We start from the raw sequence: 16,851 nt of genomic DNA, 5'->3' as shown, positions 1-16,851 counted from the left end.
TTCACTGTCACTTTCCAACCTTGTTGAGGACGGCTCGTTGTCAGGCTCAAAAAGCCTCAAATTTGCCCGGATGGCCACCAATTCATCAACCCTTGTATTGGTCAGCATGTTGAGTGCTTTGGGCTCCATGTTCCCAAACAAGGACCAGTTGCGCTCTGAGGCGGCTGATGTTGGTGCGATTTGGAGGATGATGGAGGCAACAGGGGAAAGAGCCTCAGATCCACAAAGTCCCTTCCACCAGGTGGCTGATGAGATATGTTGGCACGACTGCCATATTGCATCTCCATCCCAAAGCCCTTGCTTAGAAGTGAACTTTGCCAGACTGTCAAGGTGGCGAGACACGGTAGTGATGACACCATATGCCTTGTTGATCTCTGCACCAGACAGGATTCTTTTGCCAGCATACTTGGGGTCCAACATGTACGCTGCAGCGTGTATGGGCTTCAAGCAGAAGTCTTCACGCTCTTTGATATTTTATTTTTTCCCTCTGCTTGGAGCAACGGTGAAGTGGGCAGGACAGATTTCTTCTCTTACATCTGCAAGCAGAGTCTGAACATCAGACAGGATGGCATTGTCTCCCTCAATCTGTGCAATGGCTACTACTATAGGTTTGACTGCTTACCACTCTCTCCCAAAACAAATCATCCAGGAGGCTTCTCTTGATGGGGCTGTCCATGATGGGGCAGACTGATTCAGACATTTCTTGGAGACTCCTTCCCCTCCAGGAGACTGTCAAACATGATGATATCACCATCCCAACGGGTGTTGCTAGGCAGCTTCAATGTGGTGCTCTTATTCTTCTCACTTTATTTGGTGAGGTAGATTGCTGCTATAACTTGATGACTGCCTTCAAGCTCATCTGCAATGTAACGATCGGTGTGTCTATTGTCCCTTGTGTCTGTGCTCTTGTAGAATACTGGTTGAGGGGTGGAGATGATGTAGTTAATTATTCCTTGCCCACGAACATTTGACCACTCCTCAGAGATGATTGCAATACAGTCTGCTTTCTCTATGATTTGCTTGACCTTCACTTGAACTCTGTTGAAACTCTGCATCCAGCAAATGAGTAGATAAAGCATGCCTGGTTGGAGGGGTGTATGCTGGGCAAAGAACATTCACAAATCTCTTCCAATACACATTGCCTGTGAGCATCAGAGGTGAACCAGTTGCATACATAGCTCGAGCAAGACATTCATCAGCATTTGTCTACTACGTTCCTCCATTGAGTAAAAAAAAAACTGATTCGATGAGGACCATGAGCTGTTGATATCGATAAGGTGTCTGATTCATCATTTTCACCTCGAATAGAAGTAGAGGGACTTTTGTCAGAGGTTGCTTGTCGTAAGCGCTGAGGGAACTTTATGCACTTGGCCAGATGATTCTGCATCTTTGTTGCATTCTTCACGTATGATTTGGCACAGTATTTGCAAATGTACACAGCTTTTCCTTCTATATTAGCTGCAGTGAAATGTATCCACACATCAGATAGTGCCTGTGGCATTTTCCTGTAAAGCTTAGGAAAAAAAAATGTAAAAAATATGCAAATGCAATTCCATGTACAGATAGATAGTTAAGCAGTAAGATTAAACAACTCCTTTGTAAGATAAATGTTTTAAAATGTAAAATGTATGGAAACAGGTGAATTAACACTCAATCAAGCTAAAACCCACATGGTAGCAAAAACTAACTAGCAGAAATTGTTAGCAAGTTAGAAATTATTTAAACACACTTTGCTGTAGGCTACTATTTACTAGTTAACAAAAAATCATGCATGTCATAAAATATATTCACCCCACGCAGTATGGTAATCCAAACTTAGCAGAAAGCATGTAGTCCTTGGCTCAGACAGTGTAGTCGTGTGGGCTCAATAGCATCTCATTAGTGTGCAAGATCTTGAGAATCAGCTGTACATGTGATGGAAGAATGCACTGTGCATGCAGAGGGTTGCAATTCCATTGAATTGGGAATAGTTTAACCAAAATATGCCACAAGACCTATAATTGCCTTATGTGTATCCCACAAAAAAAGGTTCACTGTTATATTTTGATGAATTTAAGAAAAATTCCCAGGCTTAACTTCCCATGGAAAATTTACCGGAAGGTTTCCAACCGTAACATTCCTGCGAGACACCCCCCCCCATCACAACATGTCATCAGCTACATGCTGTGGTCCACAGAGAAAAGCAGAGAGACAGAGAAAGAGAGAGAGCAACAGGAAGCCAGGTCAGTGGAGTGGGAGACTTGGTTCCATTGTGAACACAGAACTGAGACTACGGCTCCACAGGAGGAACTGAGATCAGAGGATATGGGAGAGGACATAAACACTACCGTACTAAAGCCCAAAACATAACACTAGTTGAACACTGCAATGCAGCAATGCTACCACCTCTATACAGCAGCAGCTACAACCCATTGCAGCCAGTTGCTCCAGTTATAGATGGGTTGAATGTTTCGCAACAAAACCAAGTCAAAACAGACGGGATTGGCTTAGAATGTTGACAACATGCAAACTATATTTTGTCTCCAATGTTTATTGAAAACAAATACATTTGCACGATGATTACTTGTCTCTCGAATACATCGCTACAGTTGTTGGTTAGCTAGAATGCGGAATTTTGCCATATTTAGCACGGACATCAGTCAAAACACCTCAAAAACAAAACTATGTATCAAGAACAAGATACAACTCGCTGAAACGCACCACCTACGATTCCCCACATGGCAGCTTCTTGTCATTGTTGCTGGTCATCTGGCCATCCAGAACCACAACAACACACTGAATTCTGCCCCATTGAAGTGTGCACATCGTTGTCATGACGTTGTCAGCTAACCCATCTATAGCTACAACAACAAACTGTCCTGCCTGTTAGAGGTGACACCTTCAATGGAAGATAAATCATTTACATTTTGTACAAAAAATATCGACCTACCTAACACCTACGTGCACTCTCCCATACTCAAACTTCTCTACTTGTTCAGGACACAGCCCAAGTGGGATAGATGAACTAGTCTAACCTGTACAACACAAATTGGGCTTTGTCCCTCAAACAAATACCTCTCTCCAGTAATTATCCCTGTGACAGTGTCAGTCTGAGGGAATGCTGGAGTCTTGCTGTGCTAAGCAGAGCTGTCCGGAGACAGAGGGATGTTAGCAGGCCTGGCCCTACACCAAGAGACAGAGGACCAGGGGGTTGGAGACTTCTGCTTAATCAGTGCTGAGACTTCCCATGTTAGCGGCTTAGAGATTGTATAGCCCTAGACTGTGCCAAGTTAGCATGTTAATGGATTGGAGGCCAACTGCTTTTAACCAGGGCCAAGTGTTAGCATTTTAGCAGATAGCCACTCTGCCCTGCTCAGTATGAACAGGTCCCAGGATTAGCCGGTTAGTGTTTTGGGGGCCTGGATTTGCATTCGGAACATTATTGTTCTGTCAAAGTGAAATCCTATATTGGTGTGTTCCAGTAGTCTGTTAGCATGTTCCCCATGACAACAGGGCTAGTGTTATCAGGCTGTCAGTGAGCAGTGGTAGCCAGCATACTAGGCTAGCGGTGCTGTCTCAGTGCCCAGCAGATGGAGACCAGATGAGGCTTTAGATGAGATAATTACCCTAGTCTGCACCACGCCTAGCCACTGTGGACCCAACAGCACGCTAGCTACCGAATGACATCAGATCAGTTCTCCTCTGACAAGGAGAGAAAGAGGAAGCGGCTGCGTGAAAGACAGAGTGGGGGCAGAGACAGAGAGAGTGGGGGCAGAGACAGAGAGAGTGGGGGCAGAGACAGAGAGAGTGGGGGCAGAGACAGAGAGAGTGGGGGCAGAGACAGAGAGAGTGGGGGCAGAGACAGAGAGAGTGGGGGCAGAGACAGAGAGAGTGGGGGCAGAGACAGAGAGAGTGGGGGCAGGGACAGAGAGAGTGGGGGCAGAGACAGACAGAGTGGGGGCAGAGACAGAGAGAGTGGGGGCAGAGACAGAGAGAGTGGGGGCAGAGACAGAGAGAGTGGGGGCAGAGACAGAGAGTGGGGGCAGAGACAGAGAGAGTGGGGGCAGAGACAGAGAGAGTGGGGGCAGAGACAGAGAGAGTGGGGGCAGAGACAGAGAGAGTGGGGGCAGAGACAGAGAGAGTGGGGGCAGAGACAGAGAGAGTGGGGGCAGAGACAGACAGAGTGGGGGCAGAGACAGAGAGTGGGGGCAGAGACAGAGAGAGTGGGGGCAGAGACAGAGAGAGTGGGGGCAGAGACAGAGAGAGTGGGGGCAGAGACAGAGAGAGTGGGGGCAGAGACAGAGAGAGTGGGGGCAGAGACAGAGAGAGTGGGGGCAGAGACAGAGAGAGTGGGGGCAGAGACAGACAGAGTGGGGGGGACAGAGAGAGTGGGGGCAGAGACAGAGAGAGTGGGGGCAGAGACAGAGAGAGTGGGGGCAGAGACAGAGAGAGTGGGGGCAGAGACAGAGAGAGTGGGGGCAGAGACAGAGAGTGGGGGCAGAGACAGAGAGAGTGGGGGCAGAGACAGAGAGAGTGGGGCAGAGACAGAGAGAGTGGGGGCAGAGACAGAGAGAGTGGGGGCAGAGACAGAGAGAGTGGGGGCAGAGACAGAGAGAGTGGGGGCAGAGACAGACAGAGTGGGGGCAGAGACAGAGAGAGTGGGGGCAGAGACAGAGAGAGGGGGCAGAGACAGAGAGAGTGGGGGCAGAGACAGAGAGAGGGGCAGGGGAGACAGGTGATAGCTAGACATCTGGTAACATACATCACTCCCCCTTTCATCTCCACCTCCATAACACAGACATGTGAAGTCTGGATTGTTTATCAAACACGGCTGGTCAGTAGGGAGAGGGGGGATGGAGAGAGCACTCTGGTGACTGATATCTACACTACTGAAAGACCTCTGCACTAACCTAGGGGCCTGTGTATAAGCATTCACAGCCATTTCAAGGCGAAGACAGAACTACTCATCACTGTGAGAACGCATGTTTCACATTAAAACTGTAAACAGGTTTTTTGTTGTTGGTGAAAACACAATGGGAACTCTGTGCTTTTTTCATTTACCTCAGAAAACAATTGGATACTGGTTCTGATAATAAAATAGTAATAATTCAATTCATTTATGTAGTTTTTTTTTCATCTTGTATCTGTCAAAACTTTGTGTGATGCAGAGACAACTCCTGTCCTCTCCTCCTTTCCAAATCATCCATCGGCCGTCGCTCATTAACAGACTCGTTAGGGAGAGCAAACCCCCCTCATCTCCCCATCCTACAGGCTAACGGGCGGGTGGAGGCTAATTAGGGTAATTAACTAGGGATATCAACAACGTCGAGAGGGCACAATCAGTGAGTGAATTTACCAAAGCCATTTTATCCCAAAGCACATTGTGTGCCGAGAAAGCACATTGGGGTACAATACGTGACCGTACTATCAGCTTCTCCCATGGGGTTACAACAGGGTGTTATGTTAGTGGTTTGGGTTGTTAGTGCTTGTTGTTTTGGTGCAGCCTGACTGACTCTGTAGCTGTGCTATTTGTGTTTTCACTGAAGTAAGGGATCAAAGCTGGAACGGCCTTTCAGCATTTATCAGAGCAGGAAAAGTGGGGCCTTGGTGATAGGCTACGCAGGGCCTGAGCACAAAACAGACACACACACTACACTTTTCTGATACACACTCTGGAACTTTGAAATGCCTGTAGAGTATATTTTGTAAAACAATATAAAGAAACATTTGGCTAATCAAAACATGTAGATTTTCTATAATCATGTTTATATTTTTCAATATTCATAAACATATGTAAGACATTTGTTATTGAATTAAAAATACTATTCATATCACAGAGCAAGTGGTAAAGCTTCATATGACACCAACTTCTACTTTGTAGCGCCCACAGATTAAACACGATGGAGTCTTAAAAGGAGGCCGTGTATAGGGCAAAATGTCAAATTTCTATTCATTATTTATATATTATGCTTTAATATACTAATGTCAAATATATGTCTACAATCCTCACTCAAAAAAAAGCTTCGATGGTTGAAATTTCATCAAAATCATGGTCTTTTTTGGGGGGCTACTTTAGTGAGAAATCACCAAGTGTGTTCCGTGAGTGGTTTCCCGCCCAATTCTCTCCTAACCCTAATAGCCCAGTTTGCAGTGTGAGAGCACAGAGCAGCGGACGTAAGCTATAAATACCTGCTTAGCACCAAGTTCCTGGCAGGTATCTCTCGTCTGTTACTATCAATTACATTTTCATCCATCACTCAAAATCAGACACCTTGTGGACCATAAGCACAAATCAAAAACATGCGCGCACGGTCCCACGCTTCCCCTGCTTGTTTATGAGCGTTGGAGCGTGCAGAGGAAAAGGCAGTAGTCCAGTTCACTCTCTCAGCACTCCCCTCCACAGCATCTGGCTAATCCAATCACCTTACAGTGGACACCTCACATGCACACGGTTGCCCCAGTAACCTACTAGCAACCCTTCAGCACCAGCCAGAGACCGAGCCTACTCAGAGCACTGCAGATAGAAATGCACTGTATGGAACTGACATGTTCTACTATAATAGATGTGGACATACTGGACAATCAGGCCAGCTCTATGCAATACATTCTATCTGAAATGCTCTTAAATATTTTTTGCTTTGTTGAATCTGGAATTCGACTTGATAAAGAGCCGTGGGAAAAGTCCCCTTTGAAAGAAGATATCCAGATAACAGCCAGATAACTTTGTTTGTCCAATGTTTTAGTTATGAGTGTGGACGCACCTTTTCATTCCCTTGATACCGCTAACTTAATTCACACTCAGCAAAACACACACACACCCGAAGCTCTTAATTATTGCCCATGTATTCTGAGCCAAGACACATTCCAAGTGCAATATCTTAACATAGAACTGAGCAGAAGCTCAGACATGGTGTGATTCACAGCTCACTTTTCCATAGAATGCAGCATGTCCCATTAGACACTGTCAGATTCAACACCATGGACAAAGATGGCCCAGGCACAGCTGTACTCACTCACTCACTCACACACACACACACACACACACACACACACACACACACACACACACACACACACACACACACACACACACACACACACACACACACACACACACACACACACACACACACACACACACACACACACACACACACACACACATGATGGAGTGTGCATCCTGCTACACCCCATGCCCCTTCCCATCATGCATTGCGTGGCTGATTGATGGGTGATTGCCGTGGCGAGTCAAGGACGCAGCACTCTCTCCTCTCTGCCATATGGTTCAGCCACAGGGAGCAGGAGGTGCAGACAGACTGAGCCCATTTAACACCTCTCCACATGAAGCATCCATAGGCCACATGTAGTGGAGCGCTGTGAATCACAGAAGCATAGCAAGGAGCTACTTCTCTTTTCTCCAGCTTCTACCCAGACGGGTACATCAAATAGCTACCAACGATAAAAATGACTTTTCCCACTAGTGAGCTGAACCGAACAGTGTGAAACTGTGCAGGCCGGCACAGTACGGTTCAGGCCGGCGAGATGGTGTGAGAAGGGTAGTGACCTATGATAGCCCTGGCTGTGTTGTTGAGGGGCATGGTGAGGGGTTATAGGTACTTACTCATAGTGGAGGCCGGGGTTGGGGAACAGGGCAGGGCCCAGGTGGGGTTTTGGACAGGTGCGGTCGTTCTCCACAGGTGCCCTCCTAGAGGCACTCATGACCTGCAGAGAAGGAGTCATTCAAATGAGCGAAACTAAATAGGTGCTCAAACACATTTGATATTTCAGAGACAAATGGGTCACATTTTTTTAAGTGGCGACACACTGTCAAGAAGACAAATCATTATAACGTTCAGAAATATCATTAGGTCTTTAATATGAGGAATCACATTAGGCCTGCGTCACTGACTCCATAATGGGTACAATCTATCCTATGTCCTGTCCACCTCACTGCCATACACCCCTGGAGTGACGTGCTCCATGACACAAACACAGTACGTGCAGGGCACACACACACACACACACCCCGATGAAGAGGATCAGAGATGACAGTTGGCATGGTCATTAGTGTCATTGTTGAACTAGTAAGACAGGGTGCGGTGAGAGTGACCAGGTGTGTGTGTGTGTGTGTGTGTGTGTGTGTGTGTGTGTGTGTGTGTGTGTGTGTGTGTGTGTGTGTGTATACCCATAAGGCCCAGCCACCGGCCCACCAAACTAAATAACCATAATCTGGTGACAGTGGTGTTCCTCTGTGGTGGGGTAATAACAGGTGATTGGATAGTGCTGCAGATGCAAGCCATGCAGTGGGAGGGAGGGGTCAATTATCTGGCTCATGTTGCCATGACACAACAGGGCAGAAGCCACAGAGGATCCGATTCTTCCTAGAGACCTCTGTTATTGGTCGAGCACAGGTCAAAAAAACTCTTAAGATGGAATCGCCATCGGGGGAAACAACTCCACTGTTCGCCCCCAGCGCCTTTGTTATCTCTTTGTTGATGAAAATGGAGTAGAGGGGAATTCAGTAGCGTGATGAAATAAATTGCAGTGCATATTGTGCTGTCCTAATGTGTGTGCAATGCTGTCTGAGGAAGGGAAAAAAAATTGTTTGTTGTTTGCAGTAATTTCCCCATTGTTGCAATTTCCCCAAACAGACGTGGCAGTTTCACCAATTAAAGATTCCAGCTTTAATTAACAGAAGACAAACAAGCGCTGACATAGTTTCATGTGTCAATCCAAAAATGCCAATAATTACAACTGTGTTCATGAATCCAAGTTGTAAATATTAGGGGTATACACAGTGTACAAAAAAATAAGAACACCTTCCTAATATGGGCTCGAAAGTTGTCAAATTGAGTAGAACTGGTCTCATCAAAAGTTGCCCATCCCTGGAAAGAGCAGGTGTTCATAATGTTTTGTACACACTGTATATGAATGAGATTTGCTTTGCGCATCTAACTATACAATGACATTTTGCTTTGTGCATATAATTGTGATAAGTGATAATGTACTGATAATTCCTTGATGACAGCTTTGCATTCTCTAAACCAGTTTCATGAGGTAGTCACCTGGAATGCATTTCAATTAACAGGTGTGCCTTGTTAAAAAGTTAATTTGTGGAATTTCTTTCCTTCTTAATGCGTTTGAGCCAATCAGTTGTGTTGTGACATGGTAGTGGTGGTATACAGAAGATATCCCTATTTGGTAGAAGACCAAGTCCATATTATGGCAAGAACAGCTCGAATAAACAAAGAGAAACGACAGTCCATCATTACTTTAAGACATGAAGGTCAGTCAATGCGGAAAATTTCAAGAACTTTGAACGTTTCTTCAAAGTTCTGCAGGCCTTCATGGTCAAATTGCTGCAAAGAAACCACACTAAAGGACACCAATAAGAAGAAGAGACTTGCTTTGGCCAAGAAACACGAGCAATGGACATTAGACCAGTGGAAATCTGTCTTTTGGTTTGACGAGTCCAAATTTGCGTTTTTTTATTTTGGTCCTCCAATAGATCGGTATCGATGTCGGTGTTGAAAAATCATAATCGGTCGACCTCTAATCTAGTCAGCCAGACATGTTGCGTACACCTGCTGTGATTCAGTCAGCAAAGACCTAGCTAAGGAAAACAATGGGTTAATAGGTTGGACTCAGGCCTGAGTGTGTGGGCTGAGAGTCTTAGCTTTAAGGCAGTGAACTGGGATAAGGGAAACCAGACAATATGTTCACCTCTGCCCTGACCCAGGTCTACAGCCAGCCAATCAACCGCAGCATTACTGAACAGCCAATCAACAGTAATGTTACAGGAAGATTGAGGAGGCAGAGGGACCTCAAAGCCCTATTAAAACAGGCACAACTCTGTATTATTATGGAGTTAGTAGTATCACTCTCCAAAGCTGAGAAGGTCAGGCATAAAGGAACATTGGCCCAAGGCAGAGTGAGAGAGATGGGCTAGGGGCAGGGGTGGGGTGTAGTGATCAGTGGATGGACCTCTCTTCCTTCTCCAAGGACTGAGGGGTACCCTGGCAGAAATGAGAGCATCAGGTACTGCCAAATGAGCATCCATGCGTACAAGCAACGGAGGCTGCCAAACACTTGCACACGCACACACACACATACACAAACTCGCACACTCACACAGAGCTTGGCTGAGGTTGCACCAACATCTGGTGTGCTGTGTGTGGGCCGGCCACTCCAAGGCCAGGCAGAGAGAAAGCAGACCAATGTGCCAGCGGGCATAAGCACCCACCAGAGACTGGCACGTGGAGCTCTGCCAGCGCCTGGAGAGGAGAAGGGGAATGTAATAACACCATACTCTCTCAAACATGTGGTGTGTGTTTGAGAGGCAGGATGTGTGTGTGTGTGTGTGTGTAAATTATTGTAATCTATTTAACTATTATCAGTGTGGGCTGACCCGTTTGATCACACACACGCACAGTTAAGGTCACATATAAAGGGCATTTTTTCTCTGGCAATGTTTTCTGTGTGGGGAAGTGGAGAAACCGAATCCTCCACCCACTCAGTGCCCACAGCACCATTTTTCAGACTGTGTTTTTTATTACAGAGAAGCCATAGCAAAGGCCTGGTTGCTATGCTACGGAAGCTCAGCCGGGACCAGCTTTTCAGGCAGTCAAAGAAACCCCTCCAACTCACACAAGACACTGCCCAGACGGACAAACAGACTGCTCTTTCATTACAAACAGACATCTACACACTAGTTCTCTACACTCTGTGGAGAGGCATTACAAGAGGCACGACTGCTCTTTGTGCCAACTGTGTACAGAGCCCATGTGGAAAAGTGTGTGTGTGTGTGTGTGTATAAAACAGAGAGGGGCAGATGAGATTATTTGTGGCTGCTAACTCTTGCCTGACTACTGCAGGCTGCTTTGTTTCCTCACTGTGATGGCATCAGGGCAGAAAGACAGAGATCCTTAGCATTGTCCAAGAACTGTGAAATAAGGAAACATGTTTGAAATGGCACTAGGGGTATTTTAAATTGAACTTGATAAACAAAAAGTTGTTGTTTTTTGATTCTGTAAACTATGGTATTCTATGCAGTAGTAGATAATAGACTCAGTAGTACCACATTAATGAATAGACATAAATAGGATGCAACACTGGTGATGATTCATTCACAGACTTTTTTTTTAATCAGGACAATTCTAATATTGGAAAGGGGGGGTGACGGAGTTCTCTTTTTCGATTCAACATAAACTTACCACAGTCATTGTGCAAACGTGAATGTACAGCTTTAAAATTGTGTTTTGACAACATAACTCTTGATAATTCAACCAATTAAAGCGGTTGAGATAGAAAAGTTATAGCCGTATAGGGCTACTTTCCTATCCGGTCCAAATCACCTGTTGCAACAAATAAGCCGAGCTCTACAGGTGGTGCAGGGCAGGTATGAGCTCTTTCTTTCTTGTATAACTACTCAATATTCTGTCTATAGGTCTAACTGTGTGTGAATTGGCTACTACCTAGATTCATTTGGGAGGTGAGAAATGTCGGTATAAATAGGGGGAAATACACTTTTAGAGTCCAATTTGCATTTGCTTTACAGGTAGCTAGGATAATTAAGCTCGCTAAATGGCTACATCTGGATGCTTTGCCCATCAATATTAATGGACTCCAGCACAGAGTTGCATCGATAATAAACAACTCACCATGAGCCACAACTTCATCATCAATGCTTGGAATTGTCTGCACCAACAAACAATACTTACCATAGCTCCAACTCCCACTGCTTAACATTTAATGCCCTTCATCAGCATGCCTATTCACAGCTATCTGTGTGGACACTTGGGTATTCATTTTATGAAGAGCAGTAAGCGTCTGCTAAATGACTTAAATGTAAATGTAATGTAAATGTAAGCAGTGGCCTGGTCTCAGACAAGACGTAACATAATAAATAAAAGTAAATCCGGGAAACTCAAATGAGTATGATATTTTACATTTGGTATGGTTACATATGACAGAAGATTACTTAAGGCTAAAATGAAAGGAGTGTAGTTGGTTGGGTGGGCGTATAATGTGAACGTCAAAGAACCAAAAGGTTGAGTATTTGAATCTCATCATGGACAAATTCAGCATTTTAGAAAATACTTAAGATTTTTTGTTATTTTACAACTACTTAAACAGGTTGGCTAACAGTTTCCCTAACCCTAGCCTAGTTACCGTTAGTAACCTAGCTAGAGATAGCGTTAGCCCATCTAGCCAACGTTAGCCACAACGAATTGAGATTTGTAACATATAATAACATATTGCAAATTCATAACATAGCGTACAAATTGCAATTCATAACATAGCGTACAAATTGCAATTCATAACATAGCATACAAATTGCAATTCGTAACATAGCGTACAAATTGCAATTCATAACATAGCGTACAAATTGCAATTCATAACATAGCATACAAATTGCAATTCGTAACATAGCGTACAAATTGCAATTCATAACATAGCATACGAAATGGATGATGGACATCCACAAATTAATACATACCATTTAGGGGTGTGAACATTTAAACATTAAAAAATGTAAACCAAATTGGGATCCTAACTTTCAGAAAAAAATCCCTTACTGAAAAACATTTTTTTCTTCACAAAATTAAAATCACAGTGCAGTTATCACAAAATTACCACTAACAGGTCCCGATCATCATCATAAAGGGAAAATAATTTAACTTAACAAATACATAATGCAACAATACTGTAATGTTGGGAGAAAAATAAATGTTTGCTACTTTATTAACAGGAGCTGTAGCGCATGAGGAAGAGCGAGAGGCTCGAAGCAGAGCAGCAGCTCAAATGTTTGTGACTAGGGGAGCAGGAAGAGAGAAGAAAGATAGCAACCAGATTGACTCGCGCTGGTAGACTCACTTATTGCTAGTTATTCATCATCTCATTTGATTACATAGTGCCTGTTTTGACTGCATCAAACAGAGACGTTGGTTAAGCTAGCTAACGTTAGCTAGGCTAATTGAGACTACATAACTCACCTTCCGAAACCGACAGTAAATAACAGCTCCATTCAGATGATTCATTATAGCTTACCTGTTGGCTCTTGGTGTAGATGGTCCTTATCATTTAACTTTTAGTTCTGTCATTTTAATTCCATCTTACATTGATTAGCCTATAGTTCAACTACATGGGCAAAAGTATGTGGACACCCGTTCAACTTAGTGGATTCGGCTATTTCAGTCACACCCGTTGTCGACAGGTGTATAAGACTGAGCACAAATCCATGCACACTCCATAGACAAGCATTGGCACCTTTCCAACAAGTCAGTTCATTACATTTCTACCCTACTAGAGCTGCCCCAGTCACCTGTAAGTGGTAGGCCACACAAGCTCAGAACAGGACAGCCGAGTGCTGAAGCACGTATAAATGGTCTGTCCTTGGACACTCACTACAGAGTTCCAAACTGCCTCTCGAAGCAACGTCAGCACAAGAACTGTTCGTCGGGAGCTTCATGAAAAGGGTTTCCATGGCTGAGCAGCCGCACACAAGCCTAAGATCACCATGCACAATGCCAAGCATTGGCTGGAGTGGTGTAAAGCTCGCCGCCATAGGACTCTGGAGCAGTGGAAACGCATTCTCTAGAGTGATGAATGACACTTCACATTCTAGCAGACAGACGGACTAATCTGGTTTTGGGGGATGCCAGGAGAACGCTACCTGCCCGAATGCATAGTGCAAACTGTCAAGTTTGGTGGAGGAGGAATAATGGTCTGGGGATGTTTTTCATGGTTCGGGCTAAGCCCCCTAGTTCCAGTGAAGGGAAATCTTAACGCTAAAGCATACTATGACATTCTAGACAATTCTGTGCTTCCAACTTTGTGGCAACAGTTTGGGGAAGGCCCTTTCCTGTTTCAGCATAACGATGTCCCCGTACATAAAGCAATGTCCATACAGAAGTGGTTAATCGAGATCGGTGTGGAAGAACTTGACTGGCCTGCACAGAGCCCTGAATATGAATTGGAACTCCATATTAATGCCCATGATTTTGGAATGAGATGTTTAGCAAGCAGGTGTCCACATACTTTTGGCCATGCAGTGTATATCCTAATAACTTGCCATAGGGAGGGTCTAGCTCTGTGAATGTAGCCTAGTACCAGTTTGATGACTTGTGATTGGATGACGACAAGATACTTTTTTCATGAGTGCCGCATGTAAGGGTACCAGCAGCATAAATTATAGACATTGCAGATGTAGACCATCTGCAAAGTGAATTCACGTGGACTTTAATGAATTTAGTATAATTTGAATGGAAAACCGAGAAAGAAAACAGCTGTTTAAACGTGAATGGTTTCCCCATTTGTCACATCTAATACCAAACGAAACATAACATATACTAAATGGAGGGAGATTCACATGCACTATGTTACGTCTACCCCTGAGTCCAGGTTGCGTTTGTTAATGCAGATAATTCCAGACTAATTCCAACGCGTAGAATTTGTATACTCACTAGGGTAATTGGCATAGCCTACCTATGGGTGGCATGTGAAACCGCAGCACGACATACTCATTGCTGATAAAAAAAATATATAAAAAAGGCGTTAAACGATGCATCTGTCAGCAAATGGCGTATCTTTCTTTGATGCAGGAGGCTGTGACAGGTAAACAAATCCATTCCTCATCGTCCAGGCCATTCGGCGGCAAGAGACACGATGGGGAGGGCTCGTGAGCCACTGCACGAGAAATGCGATACTCAGCAACAACGCTGCCAGTTCCGCACAGCGATACAATGGAGCACAATAGCTGATAACGCGAATATATTCTCTCCCAGATATCATAACGTCCACTTCCACTACCTGTCATAAACAGGCCAGTAGGCTATAGCTGATTGCCTTGCTGTATGATACTGTAAACATGATTTGTTTGTGTGATCTGCTCTCATGCTTCTGGGTGGAAGCCAGGCAGGAAACTTTCATTCGTGGGTGGCATTTGTAATACAATATATCGGTTTGCGAGTTCCATGTTCGCTCTTTGTGGCATAGCTTCAAACTATCCCCAACGCAGTTTTTTTCGGGCGAGCAGTAAAGCCAAGAATGTGTTAAGCCGCATTATCCCGAAACCGGATAGGATTGAGGCACTGCTACAAAAGGTAACTACGTTACTATACCCATTATCCCATGCAGCTCATCGCTACTACAGTACCCAATAGTCCCAGACGTGGTAAAGAAACATGGGTCGCCTTATTTACTCAACACAGCCACACGTGCAAAATACCATTCAATAACTCTTATTCAAATCGTTTAATTCTACAATTGATCCCCTTAAATCAATTAGGCTACAGGAGAATCGTTGAAATCTCCACAAACGTCAAATGAGTGAAAGGAAAGCCAAGCCAACCAGATCCGCGAAATGCAGGTCTGTGACCAATGGGAGAGCTTGATTAGTGTTTCTGCAGTCTATCAACATCGACTCTGCTGCAGGAGGCCGTCCGGGGGTTTGGCTAGGTAGGCCTCGATGAATATACACAAGAACAAAGTTTGGAGCTATTAAACCATATTCCCGATTGTAAACAAAACACTGGAATAATCCCGCAAACCGAGTCGTTCAATGCGAACACTGCACAAACGCGTGCCCCTGGTTCCCATCACGTATGCCACTTTCAAATCCGCAGTCCGCTTGCTAGCGTTTAGCCAACAGTAGTACACTGACATACATATCGGGGAAGTTGATCAATTATATTTCCCAGAACATTTTGAAAATCGGAAGGACAGGTTTACCTTGTTCTAACTCGACGTGTCCGTCTTGATCACATCGCTGCGTGTGTTTTCCCGGCCAAACTAGAGTAAAACATGTCCATTGTCCCGTACCAGGAAGTCAGCGCTCTCCCAGAACAGAACACTTCTCAAACTCACTATGGAACCCCTGCAGGGCGCTGTGCAATCGATCCCACTCCAGGTAGCAATGCGCCGCACGACAGGCTTATCTCACCCGCCATGTTGGATCCGAAACGAGGTTGCGGCACATAGGTGGCGAATAGTAAAATATCACTAGTTGTCACTTGCACCTTTTTTAATTGATAGACAAACACTTACCAACAAAGGAAAAGTAGTCTCATAGTCTTCATAGGCATAATGAAAAGTACTGCGCACGAATCCTGCTAATAGCCTGTTAATAAACCTGGTATAGTATAAATTCATGATATTGATATTAAATATTAAAATATTTCTCAGCGTTCTCATATCATACATTTCAAGTGAAAGCATCAGGTGGCCTGAAAGTATTTTATAGGTTATTTAGAATAGGCTACTTAAAAAAAAAATATATATATATATATATACATATATATATATTACACAAAATGTATTCTGCTATTCTGTTATTATTTGTAACCAGCAACTCATAGCCGTAACCCTTGTATTTGTTATTGAATGCTGAAGATCACTGTTATTACTACTAAAGTGTGTATTCTGCAAAGTAATACCGCTCTTCTTATCTTAGCGGGCCATCAACAAGACAAACCAACCTCTATTTATTCTTAGTGTGAAGTATCCACTGCACTATGCTTGGCTGGACTGTTTCACACAAAACTCAGTCAGTCCACTGAGATAGGATGTTCTCTATCTATACTGTATAGTGTTTACATACCAGTGATCCCACTGAGGGAGAGGAAACTGCTTGTATGCACAACCAAGTCAGCCTGAACAGGCACTTATTATCTGATCGATACATTATCAACTTATAACAAGGTACAAATAGAATGTTAAAACAATGTTATAACATGGCCTGAACCTATCCATATGATCTGAAGTTTTTGCAAAACTGCACAGTACCAATAGCCCATGACTAAGGCCCTTGAGAACAAACAGAGCAGTTGTATTTGCAGAACACTGATAAGCTTTTATACACAGATAGTGGGG

General features: G+C 44.2%; 1 protein-coding gene across 2 annotated transcripts in view; it reads right to left on the bottom strand.

Moving 5' to 3' along the window:
• Positions 1 to 15,940, bottom strand: part of LOC118378708 (USP6 N-terminal-like protein) — an 82,677-nt gene extending 66,737 nt beyond the window's left edge. The window contains exons 1-2 of one of the 2 annotated variants that reach the window (XM_052460292.1): positions 15,712 to 15,940; positions 7,601 to 7,701 (exon numbers count right to left, since the gene is read on the bottom strand). Coding sequence is in view for 1 of the 2 variants with exons in the window: in XM_052460295.1 (XP_052316255.1) it covers positions 7,601 to 7,604 (4 nt within the window). In the remaining variant the exon portion in view is untranslated. The remainder of the gene's footprint in view (positions 1 to 7,600; positions 7,702 to 15,711) is intronic. The other variant, XM_052460295.1, reaches the window with a different exon arrangement.
• Between the last annotated feature and the right edge of the window lie 911 nt (positions 15,941 to 16,851).

This window comes from Oncorhynchus keta, chromosome 13, assembly GCF_023373465.1.
Source record: "Oncorhynchus keta strain PuntledgeMale-10-30-2019 chromosome 13, Oket_V2, whole genome shotgun sequence".
Classification (NCBI taxonomy): domain Eukaryota; kingdom Metazoa; phylum Chordata; class Actinopteri; order Salmoniformes; family Salmonidae; genus Oncorhynchus; species Oncorhynchus keta.
This window is presented reverse-complemented; position numbering and strand designations above follow the sequence as displayed.